Source organism: Colletotrichum fioriniae (genome assembly GCF_027942845.1).
Source record: "Colletotrichum fioriniae strain IMI 355084 chromosome Unknown scaffold_9, whole genome shotgun sequence".
Taxonomy (NCBI): Eukaryota; Fungi; Ascomycota; class Sordariomycetes; order Glomerellales; family Glomerellaceae; genus Colletotrichum; species Colletotrichum fioriniae.
In genome coordinates, this window is record NW_027076845.1 from 462,024 (window position 1) to 473,620 (window position 11,597).

Sequence of the window (11,597 nt, forward strand, 5' to 3'; positions counted from 1 at the left end):
CGCAATAATGATGGTCGATAGTCTGAATTGTCTTTGCCTTTGACCCAAAATCTCGACTCCTTCAATTGCGCTCAACCTAGCAGAGACATTAGTATCGGAAATTGCTCAGTCAGTCTTGAGCACACGTCGAAGAAACTCTTTCTGTCCAGCGATATTCTTCTCGAACGCGATTCCCCCCTTGTACAAATCAAAGTGGCCACCATCGACCCTCAACGCTTCTCCAAGAGGAGCACGTCTGACGCAGTCCTCCGCGGCACCTAAGGATGCTTCATGGTCCCATGTGGGGAGAACAACCAAGTATGGGCGAGTACTCTTGTGTATGTATAACAGTGGCCGATTTATCATGATGTTCAGAAGAGACCGCCCAGCAATGACATTAGGCCAATCTCGCCCATCGCCAGGCGCCAAGCGAGTCCAGCCGTCATAAGCCTCTTGAGATGCCATAACCGCTGTGGTGGACCCATCGCTAATGAGATCGACGTACTTCGGCTCCTTAGTCCCTAGAACGTACGTTCCGAGAATATCGGCAGCAGCCGTCGTCGCCAGTCTCAAAGACCGGAGCAGCGGCATCTGCATGACACCAGCCAACCCGTCAACGAGCGGACACTGCGCTACACCGGCTGCCAACTCGTGATCTTCAGCCATGAGAGCGGTGGTGTGCATACCGCCGAAGCTACTTCCCCACGCAACGATCCGTGACGAGTCGACCCACGGGTTCTGATCCGGCTCCCGAATCCACTTGATGACATCGCGGAAGTCTTGCAGCTCGTTTCCGACGTCGAGCACGTTCCGCGGGAAGCCTTCGCTTTCACCAAAGCCTAGGTAGTCGAACGTGACGGCAGTGTAGCCCTCGGCGGTGAAGTGACTTGCGAAAGGGGCGAGACCGGCGGCCTTGATGGCGCCGATGCCGTGACCCATCACGATGACGGGTGCAGGGTGTTTCATTCCATCCGGCTTGTATATGGAAATGGCGATCTTTTGGCCATTCCGGCTAGACGTTATGAACCGATCTTCAATAGTATAGCCCATGCTGATATCGTCTGAAGCTTCGTGAAAGTGAAGAAGTCTCAGATCCTCAATAAGAGTCTTAAACGAGCTCACGTTCGATTTGATCAACGTAAGAGTCATCCGGCTATGTCGTAGTTTCTTGCTTGGCGCACTACAGGAGCGGATGGCATCTCGGTTTCTGGATATGCATAATTGTCGCACGACCATTTGCACGGACTCAATTGAGCCTCGGCTTGTTATGCGGAGGTGTTACATGGTGAGGGAGCTATCCTGAACCTGAGTGGGCGTTGCAATTGCGGGGAAGTATCAGACGGAGAACGGTTATTGCCCGCCGGCTTTGCTGTCCATCCGTCGATCCGAAGAATATAGGGCAGAGGATGTTCGGCGAATAGCATCAAGCGTCCGGTCTTAACCCCTCCAACTACTCTTTTGAACAGCTTCACCAACAATGTCTTCCTCGACTGTTCAGTCATCGTCAGCATTATCTGAGAAGCTTATCGAGCTGTTTCGGAACTTCAGAACGCCAGGCATTCTGAAGTTAGTCTTCCGGCGTGGTTGGCCGAGATTCGTTCTAGCCTTGCTGTTTGGATTAGCAGCCCTTCGAAAGACCAACAGTCTCCTGAGTGAAGCGACTCTGAACAACTTCACCCAAGATAAGTATGACTGGAGAAGGGAGCTGGTCGTAGTTACCGGTGGATCCGGAGGTCTTGGGGACAAATTAGTACGCAAGCTGGCCAAAAATTGCATCAAAGTCATAAGTCTCGATGTTGTTCCGCCGAGAACTCCTCTGCGTAAGTTTAGTCCATATCCCCGGACTATCTTTCGTGACAAATTCCGCTAAACTACAATCAGCGTCGAACGCGTACTTCTACGAAGTGGACATCACATCAAGCAAGTCTATCAAAGAGATCGCAGGCCAAATCCGTCAAGATCACGGCGATCCCACGGTCTTGGTCAACAATGCAGGCGTCATGAAGATAGCCTCAATTCTAGACGAAACCGAAGAACAGATTCGTCATGTTTTTGACGTCAACATCATTGCCAGCTTCCTCCTGATCAAGGAGTTTTTACCCTCGATGATCCACAACAACCATGGCCATGTCGTCACAGTCGCAAGTATGGCGAGCTTTGTGACTGGCGTGCACAACGTGGACTACTCATGTTCCAAGATGGGCGCCCTGGGACTTCATGAAGGATTGGCCCAGGAAATCAGACATCGGTATAAGGCACCAAGAGTGCGCACAAGGTGAGTAAAAAAGAAGAATGGCAAGCTCTCAAGCTGCAGAAGACTAACTTGTGCATGTAAATAGTATTATCCATCCAACATACATAAAGACAGCTTTGATCGAAAAGGTGCACAGCTCGGGCCCCTTCAAATCAAAGATACTTGAGCCCGAGCCTGTTGTGGATGCCATCTTTAAGCAGATTGTCTCTGGCCGTAGTGGCCATGTTTACTTGCCAGGAGAGTACGCAAGAGCGACAGCAATACGCGGTTGGCCTTATTGGCTCCAGGAAACTCTCAGAAATGCGCAGAGGGACACACTGTTACATTAGCCTCGAATGAGAGAACCTGAGGTTATTTACAGGCTTTGACGGTTGAACAAGCTAGAACAAACCCCAAAAGAAAAAACGTTTGCGAAATGTCTCTCGACTCATCAGCTTGCTAGTATTGCGTCTAAGAAACTAAAAACAAGTACTCGAATTAATTGCCAGCTTGTAAACTAATACTTCTTCAGAAGTAGAATTATCTCAGTTGTCAGAATGGTAACCAGCTCTGACTAGCTGTGAGGTATCATGTTTCTTGACGTTAATGGTTCCCATCTTGTGCGGTAGTCTCATTGCGCAACTGCACAGTCGTCTTATACGACTTGAATTTCCTCGCCGGAACGCCCTTTGCAAACATTTCGTCGAGCTCTTCGTAGGAGCGACCGCCAGTCTCAGGTTGGAAGAGCCAAAGATATGCCAGGGGAAAAGAGACACAAGCCACCAAAGATGAAAGCAATCTTGGCGCCGAGGTTGGCCTTGTCCGGGTTGAACATGTACGGGATAACAAATTGCCACATAACGTTGATGGAGTTTTGCGATGCATATCCGATGGCGACAGTCTTGGCTCTCAAGCGAGAAGTCGACACTTCGGCAAGCAGCGAAAAGGCGGTTGACCCGATGGAGACGTTGTACCACCAGCTGTAGATGAGAATGAACGCAACAGTTCCTTTGATCATAGGTTGGCTGGTTCCCGTTCCCAATCCGCCTGTAATCAAGAGGAAGACTGTGAGGATCGCCAGACCGTAGAACGTAAGGTTTCTTCGGCCGACTTTGTCGATCACAGCGGCGGCCATCAAGTTGCCGACGATAGATAGAACGGGCTGGGCGATCTGAAGTTGGTAGCTCATTGAAGTGGAGTAACCAGCGAGCTGAAGATAGTCTACGGATTCAATAGTTAGTACCGTTGCTTTTATGACGAATGGTGCCTCCGATATAGAGTCATCTGATAAGAAGGCGGGATACTGACAAGTGAAATAGCTGGCCACAAAGGCGATTCCGCTGAAACTCTGGATGCACAGAGGCATGATGCTGATGATGGTTCTCCTCAAGTTTGACTTCTTGAAACACTCCAGATATGTGACGCCGTCTGTTTCGGCTTTTACCTCATCCAGTGTGCGCTCAATAAGAGCGAGTTTTGCTCTGCCCTCATTACCGGAGTGCCCAAGTCTTCCAAGGCTCTTGAGTGCTTCGTCCTTCTTCCCCTTAGATACTAGCCACCAAGGAGACCTAAGGCAAGTCGGTCAATTCTAGAGATACTTAGTGTGCACAAAAGGATTGAAAACTTACTCGGGCATAAACGGCCAAAGAAGTGCTGAAACTCCGGCAAAGCCGAATTGACAGCAGAAAACTGTGCGGTAGGCCCAACGAGACTCGACGGTGCCAGTGTAGTTGATGACAATGAAAGCAACGAGAGGCCCGATTCCGTAGGCAACACCGACTCCGCAAGTGAAGATGCCGCGAAGAGCTAATGGTGTAATCTCTCCAATGTAGCTTACCATGATGGTGCCCACAGCACCAACCATGAAACCATTGAGAAGCTTTCCAGCAAAGAAGACTGGATTGGTCGTTGCGATAAACTCAATCGCGACGGCAACAAAGGAGATGATGAGGGCCAGGGCCAGGACTTTCTTTCGGCCAATGTAATCGGCAAGCTCGGCAGAGGCGATCGATGAAATTACGGCACTAGAAGACAAAGTCAGTCTCACTTGCATCATATCATAATTGCAAAGTCCCATGCTTACGTGGCAATAGGTGCACCGCTAAAGGCGGACTGCCAGATAGCTGGAAGGACGTAGTCTCCATTGAACTCGTAACCAAAGTCCTTGCGAAATTCGGGAATTCCCACAACAGCACCTGCGGCCTGGACGTCGAAGCTGAGTAGAATGATAGTCCAGCAGGCGTAGACACACCAGGCACATGCCCATGGGTAACGGACAAATGACTTCCAGATGCCCATCTCATGGTCTTCAAAGTCGGCAGCAAGTGCCAGCTGAGAGTCGGCACTGACTTCGAGGTGCTTGGCGTCATGTTGGGAATCAACCTTTTCGGCTGCATAGCCATCGTCGTAATTCGCCATGATGAAGGATTATTGTCTCATAGATGGGAGTTAAAGAGCGAAAGGAGAGTGCTGAATCAATCGTGTTCAAAGGCCGGTGTCGGTGTGGGCTGCTGTAAACAAAGGTGAGGATTGTCAAAGACTTTTAATACATGAGTCGAATTCATCAAGCAACCGCACGAACAGACTTTACCCCAGGATCATGACGAACACAGTTTTCCTGGGGTCTGGGGGTCTGTGTGGAGAAGAGGCCCAAAGGCGCGGTTCCTGAAAACCGTTCAACCGACATTTGGCATGACTATGTCCCCGTGGGGATCGAATTATGCGGAGGTGGCACTGGGCAAGGTTCATCCAAGGAACCCTTCCTTCTTGACTTGGGACTTTAAGGCTCTGGGTTCCTCTTTGGTGCTAGGTTGGCAGTCGTGAGGGGTTCGCCGGTGGTTCACATTGCCTATTTCGGATGGTCCAAACTGGTTTGAATCAGGTGTCAATTAGCTTCCCCGTAATTCCTCATCCGAATCCTTGGCTCTTCCCGTCGGCAAATATCCCACTGGAGCCTCCAGCTACCTATTTAGAGGAAGTCGAGCGGTTGAATAGAACGTTTGTTCCAGCTGACATCAGGCTTTAGAGTTTGGGTTAACAATATCGCAGCTGGCTTCGGCAATCTTACCCGTTCGCAACTGGTTGAGAACGACTTTAAGAGACGACAACATCCAAACACCAGGCTGAGATCGTCTGACCAGATCGGAAGCCGAATTCCGAGCTCAACATTAAGTATTACCTCTGACCCAAGTCCGACTATAGCCGAGCAACAATCTTCCATTCTTCATGGCATCGTCAACGACTCGAGGTGCAGCAGCCCTCAATGCATTTCCGTCAAAACCGCGTGTCTTCATTCTGACAGATATCACCAACGAACCTGATGATGCAGAATCCTTTTGCAGATATCTCACCTATTCCAATCAATTTTGCACAGAAGGTGTAGTTGCCGTCACTTCAACATGGCTCAAGAACAAGGTCGCACCGCAAAATCTCCATGAGATTGTCAACGCGTACGAAAAAGTAGTTGACAACCTCAACGCTCATGCCCCAACAGACTCCCCATACCCGTCGGCGCAGAGCGTGAGGGACCTGATCAAGTCTGGTCCTCCAGTGAGTGCAAACTACCCCCGAAGTCCGCAAACAGTTCTCTGACAGAGACATTCCTCAGGTCTACGGTATGGAAGCAGTCGGTGACGATATACCGCTTAGCGAAGGAGGTGAACTTCTTCTCGAGCGATTGACGGCACCTGGAGAAGATCCTCTCTGGGTTCTCGTCTGGGGTGGCGTAAATGTGCTGGCCCAAGTCCTCAACAAGATTCGCCATCGGCCAGACGCAGCCAAACTGCGACAGAAGCTGCGCGTCTACACAATTTCTGATCAAGACGATTGTGGAGGCTGGATCCGCCAACAGTATCCCGAGATCTTCTACATCTGCTCCATCCACGGCTGGAACCAATACCAAGCTGCCGCTTGGACTGGCATTTCGGCCCCTTGCTCTGGCGATGTGGGTGGCCCCGACGACTCGAAGGTGACTCACGAATGGGTCAAAGAGAACGTTCAGATTGGTCCCTTGGGCGCCGCATATCCGGATTTTGAGTTTATCATCGAGGGAGACACGCCCACGTTTCTTTATCTTATCCAAAACGGCCTGGGTGTTCCAGAGGAACCTCTGTATGGATCTTGGGGCGGCCGCTATATTCCGGTGAACGTGAGCTCCAAGGGGCTTTCTTCTAGAGGTCACTTTGCAGACGCCATCGACACTGTGACAGGTGTGGATGGCAAGCCGCACAGGTCCAATCAAGCAACCATCTGGAGGTGGAGAAATGCATTCCAGGATGACTTCGCCGCACACATGCAGTGGACGTTGACGTCCGATTTCAGTAAGGTCAACCATCATCCCGTCGCGGTTGTCAATGGCGATTCCAACTTGACGCCCATTCACATCGAAGCTGATGCCGGAGGCGTGGTTACTTTCGATGCGTCGGAAAGTTACGACCCTGACGGTGACAAACTCAGCTTCAAATGGTATCAGTACCGCGAGCCAAGTTCATTGCAGACATATCACGGACTGGAGGTGTCTGACATCGAGATCAAGGCTCTCAACGACGTGGGAAGTAAAGTGGAGGTCAAGATTGCGCCTGCAGAAAAGTCCTGCATTGTGGTCAGAGAGAAGATTCCTCTGGAGCGAGGCCTGCCGCTGCACTTGATACTTGAAGTTACGGACAGCGGCTCGCCTGCTTTGACGAGCTACCGCCGGGTGATAATACAGCCTATTGATAGAGACTTCGCCAGTAGAAAGTAGATAATTGGGGATCTGCAGTCTAACAGATGCAGGATTATCAAGTAATGGACTTGTATGGTAATGAGTGGCTTTGCATTCTTACTGTGTGCCTTGATGCATCAGCCATAGACTTTCTTCGGGAGTAAAGCATGAGTATCTCTGCGGCGGGCTTACGGGTTACGAGAGGACCATTTGGTGACCGGAAGGTTGCTGGTACTACCAATATGTTGAACTAAGGAATGAAATCTTGTTAAATTTGTTTTTAACCATCATGTGATCAAACACTTACTTATCCGGGGAAGCAACACCGGAGCCCGATCGGTGTAAGCCCGGCTTACTCCGGTCGGCGACTGTGCCGCAAAGGTGCCAAGGTCCCGGATCGGGGCCCACATTCTCCGCAAGTCCGCCTACGGTATTCGGGCTCCGCCGGCTTTCAGAAACTAAGTTCCAGCCAACCCCGCTTGAGTCTAGGCTTAAATTACGTCTTCGCCCTTGCTCCCTCCTGAACGGCGGCGTCGGGTGAACTATTTCACTATCTAAGCATCCTCAACAGCTTTCACATTTGATGGCTCTCTCCATCTTCACACTGCTACATCCCCATCACTGAAATTCACATATAGACACATTATCACAATGGTGCGCTTCGCAACTAAGGATATTCCTGACCTTACAGGCAAGATCATCCTTGTTACTGGGGGCAATGTCGGCCTCGGCAAGGAAACGATCACCCAGCTCAGCAAGCACAAGCCAGCCCACATCTACCTCGGAGCTAGAAATGAGTCCAAAGCTTTGGCCGCAATTGAGGACATCAAGAAGACAGTGCCAGACGCGGCCCCCATCTCGTTCCTCGAGGTCGACCTGACGTCATTTGACAGCATCAAGCGTGCTGCCAAGGAGTTCCAGTCGAAGTCGCAGCTCCTTCATATCCTCATGAACAATGCCGGCATCATGGCATGGCCGCCCGGTGTAACAAAGGAGGGCTACGAGATCCAATTCGGTACGAACCACATGGGACACGCTCTTCTCACCAAGCTCCTCCTGCCGACACTCCAGCACACCGCCAAGGTCGGCCCTGATAAGGACGTGCGCATCATCTCGCTCTCCTCAGCGGCTGAGAACTGGGTTCCGAGCAACCTCTACAACTTTGACGACTTCAAGACCGACATGGCCTCCACGGGAACTTGGGCGCGTTACGGCGCGTCCAAGGTGGCAAACATCCACCACTCCAAGGCTCTTGCGAAGCGATACCCTGAGATCCGCTGCATCTCGATCCACCCTGGAGCTGTCAACACGAATCTCGTCAGCGGTCCAATCGCCAGCTACCCTCTTGTCAAGCCAATTGCAGGCATCGTCCTTTGGCTTGTGTCGACGCCCGTGTCAAAGGGTGCGCTGAACCAGCTGTGGGCCTCGGTCAGTCCGGATGCCGAGACTGGTGTGTTCTACTGGCCTGTGGGTGTCAAAGGCAAGGACTCTAAGAACGCGCTGAATGAAGAGCTTGCAGAGAGTTTGTGGAAGTGGACGGAGAAAGAGCTAGAGCCCTATGTTTGAGGTTGCATCGCCAACGAGACATGTGAACTCGTTTTGGCAACGCCGCCGTGGGAATTCATGTAAGATCGTATCCATTCAAGTACCTATGAAACACATAATGCCATTGTAACAATTGGTCGTAATTCGACTTGTCATTTTTCAAGGACCCTCTTAATGCATCAGCCCGCCACTCTGCAGGGTCTTCTCGAAACCCTACTTGCCGCTTAGAGTGTCGACCACGCATGATCGTCTTGCTAGCCCACAGCTGATGCTAGCAGTGCGAAGCACCGTTCTATCCGTTGAACTGAAAGGACATGCCGGAGCGTAACTCAATTCAGAGCATTGGGCCCCGTTATGGAATAGGGATGTGAGGCTGTCGGCACTATCGAAGGCCGCAGACAACCCCTGTTGGGTCCCAGCCCCAGAACCACTGGCGCGGTACTGCTTGTTGGAGTCTAGACCTTCGACAACCCACTTACCGGGATCTTCAATTGGCTTGAAGATCGTCCGGAAACCTCTTGTCCCCGGATTTATTCGTGGACCTACCGCAGAGATATCCAAATTGGGTTTGCTCAGCTCTCCTAAGATGGACAAGTCAAGCCTGGGCCGCTCGAATAGGAGCGCAGGTAATCGCCACGCCCGCAATCGGTATCTGTCACTAGCATACTTTTGCCAGCGGTTACGCACTTAGCTGATTCTTGCTCGAATGGTGTCACTGCACTGGTCCACAGCCGAAATCTGGCTATCATTGTGAAAATCGTCGAGTCCCAAGTAGGCAAGAAGCTGACGTTCAGCTCAAACTTCGAGGGTCCTAGACCGTGGTCCATCGTCAGCATGGAAGGTGAAAATGGTAATTCGGCCGTGTTTGAGAAGCGCAACGGGGTCACAAGACGTATCTGCAGCTTCCAATCGGTAGTCGTACCTCATCTGCAGAATTGATATAAAATCAAAGGCAAGTCCTCTTACGGCATATACCCAATAAACTCTCCATTAACATAGTCCCTGTAGCACTTGTTCTCAACAATGGCCGATCAGCAAGAGCCCATCTTCACGCCATCCAGCGGCTACGAGTCGTTTATCTACATTTACAACAAAACCAAAGTTGACTTTGCACTTGATCGGTCGAAGGCCATTCTAGGCTCTTGGGCCAAAGGGTGCCCTCCAAACACAATCAAAGCCGGAGCTGAAGCCTTGATTCAATTGAACGACAGCTTTGGTATGTAGCAAAACTTTGCACTGGCGACAGGTAATAATCGGCAGCTAATAGGTGCAATGTAGGCTTCTCGGGCAGCCAGGGAGAGATCGTCTACGAGCTGTATCACCCTTCTGATCCTGACAATCCCCTCTCATTCAAGGTAGAGTTCTGTGATCCTTATGGCAGATGGAACGACAACTATCTGCGGACAAAGTCGAGCAACCCCAAGTTGGTCTCTTGCCAAGTGCTAGACTACAACCTTACCGGCCACCCCTTTACAGGTATTTCAATCTCCGGGTCCACGCCGTCTCTGCCATTGTTGACACATCTTCCAGGCCATGTTGAGGTCTACTTAACCGAGAATTCGGCGAGCCAAATGGTTGATGTCGCAAACACTCCCGATGAGACCAATGGCGACGTTCATGCAGCCTTCGAAATTGGATTCAATGGCCCACTTGGCATCAAGATCCGAGACCCAGTCCACGAAGACATCGCCATCGCCGCCTTCATCGCATCTAGGATGCGCTTTCCAAAGGGAACCGAGTACAACAATCTCGACGCTACCCAATGGGAGTACATGCGTGGTCTCCTTTGGAGCGATGACCCGCTATGTCTACTATTCGAAGACTCTAGAGAGAGCAATAGCGAACTGGCACTGGGCGAAAAGTTTCTAGGAGACTTCTACGCCGGCGCGCCTAGCAGTCTCACACAGAGGAGCCACTTTGGAGATTTGCAATTCTTCCACGCAATGGCCGGCCAGTCGAATGAAGATCCGCACGACACCAAGGCAAACATGCTTTCTTGGTTAGAAATCATCTACAAGCTCGCGATCGGCGCTCAGGATGTGAAGGAGACTGACAGCCTTGCCGGCCGGTTCCCGACGCGTTTCTCCAGCTACTCTGATCCCTCTGGAGAGGCAAGCCTGAGACAGCTGTTCTTGGGCAGAACGCCTTCGTACCGGAAGGCAAACATCTCCAAGCGTGCCTTTGGTCACTGTCTGCACATGGTCCAAGATTCGTACGCGGTGGGGCACACGCTCCGTCGCCTGTCCAACCCTGGAGATCTGGATGGCAAAGATAGCGAAGGTGAGATCTCCATGAGCCCTATTCTGATATCTCACGCTCATTCCTCTTCCCACTTATGATTCCACGCTGACTCACCCGTTCCAGGCTTCTTCAGGTTCAAGCCCGGCAAGTTCGCCAGATTAGGGCCTATCATCACCTTCCACACCTACTCTGGCCAATCCAAGCGCCACGCGCACTATGATGAGTCCAAGCAACCCCGAAGCCCCAGGGACCTCGACTCCTTCAACCACATCATTGGCGCCCGAGACGCCATCGACAAGTCAATCAAGTTGATCAACTTTTATGCGCAAAAGACGAAGTGGGAGGATGGAGTGCGCGACTTCTTTGCCGACGAAGTGTTTGTGCTGGACTCGAATGCCACACTCAGCAACCCTCAAGTTGATGAGAGGTTCGGATCGCCAGACACGAGCATTCGGTCGACTCTGGAGGCTGACAGGTTGGCCGATGAAGAATATCAGCTCGGTATGGAGAAGAAAATGGCAATGCTGGAAAGCGGCCTGGCATTTTCTGGGCGTGTTCCTTTCGAATCACGGTCCAGGTGCCTGGATCAACTCTCACGCCGATGCACAAACCCAGTTCTAATTTTCGTAAAGTTACTTGTTGGGTTCACTGCGATAGCTTGCGCGATGTTCTTGTTCAGGGGGCTTAGGTTGGCTTGAGTTTTGTCACTAGGACTAATGAGCCACTGAGACCCGGGCTCATCAATTTTAAGGTGTAATTAATAGAACCTATTGATGAACAGTCGAAGACCTGAAGAATATAGAGATAGCTTTTCATTGTTTCGTTTCTAGTGTTGTGAGCTTCGCAACGACCTTGTGGACTGTGCAGCAACTTTTGTTGACTGAAGCAGATCGATAG

At 51.1% G+C, this 11,597-nt stretch overlaps 6 protein-coding genes across 6 annotated transcripts; 4 read left to right on the top strand and 2 right to left on the bottom strand.

Moving 5' to 3' along the window:
- Window positions 1–105: 105 nt before the first annotated feature.
- N0V96_007597 (uncharacterized protein) lies at window positions 106–1,128 on the bottom strand (the record flags this gene model as incomplete). Its single annotated transcript, XM_053194489.2, has 1 exon — window positions 106–1,128. One exon carries the CDS (start codon window positions 1,126–1,128, stop codon window positions 106–108), a length of 1,023 nt encoding a protein of 340 aa, XP_053047985.2.
- A 328-nt stretch (window positions 1,129–1,456) lies between these two features.
- Window positions 1,457–2,258, top strand: N0V96_007598 (uncharacterized protein; the record flags this gene model as incomplete). The annotated part of the gene is made up of 2 exons (XM_053194490.2): window positions 1,457–1,799; window positions 1,861–2,258. 2 exons carry the CDS (start codon window positions 1,457–1,459, stop codon window positions 2,256–2,258), a joined length of 741 nt encoding a protein of 246 aa, XP_053047986.2.
- Window positions 2,259–2,945: 687 nt separating this feature from the next.
- N0V96_007599 (uncharacterized protein) lies at window positions 2,946–4,630 on the bottom strand (the record flags this gene model as incomplete). The annotated part of the gene is made up of 4 exons (XM_053194491.2): window positions 2,946–3,433; window positions 3,521–3,780; window positions 3,841–4,236; window positions 4,296–4,630. The coding sequence occupies 4 exons, from the start codon at window positions 4,628–4,630 to the stop codon at window positions 2,946–2,948; spliced, it is 1,479 nt and encodes a 492-aa protein (XP_053047987.2).
- An 807-nt stretch (window positions 4,631–5,437) lies between these two features.
- N0V96_007600 (uncharacterized protein) lies at window positions 5,438–6,953 on the top strand (the record flags this gene model as incomplete). The annotated part of the gene is made up of 2 exons (XM_065758077.1): window positions 5,438–5,761; window positions 5,796–6,953. 2 exons carry the CDS (start codon window positions 5,438–5,440, stop codon window positions 6,951–6,953), a joined length of 1,482 nt encoding a protein of 493 aa, XP_065613219.1.
- Window positions 6,954–7,565: 612 nt separating this feature from the next.
- On the top strand, window positions 7,566–8,480 carry N0V96_007601 (uncharacterized protein; the record flags this gene model as incomplete). The annotated part of the gene is made up of 1 exon (XM_053194493.2): window positions 7,566–8,480. The coding sequence occupies one exon, from the start codon at window positions 7,566–7,568 to the stop codon at window positions 8,478–8,480; it is 915 nt and encodes a 304-aa protein (XP_053047989.1).
- Window positions 8,481–9,482: 1,002 nt separating this feature from the next.
- Window positions 9,483–11,321, top strand: N0V96_007602 (uncharacterized protein; the record flags this gene model as incomplete). Its single annotated transcript, XM_065758078.1, has 4 exons — window positions 9,483–9,532; window positions 9,727–10,739; window positions 10,824–11,201; window positions 11,278–11,321. 4 exons carry the CDS (start codon window positions 9,483–9,485, stop codon window positions 11,319–11,321), a joined length of 1,485 nt encoding a protein of 494 aa, XP_065613220.1.
- Window positions 11,322–11,597: the final 276 nt, after the last annotated feature.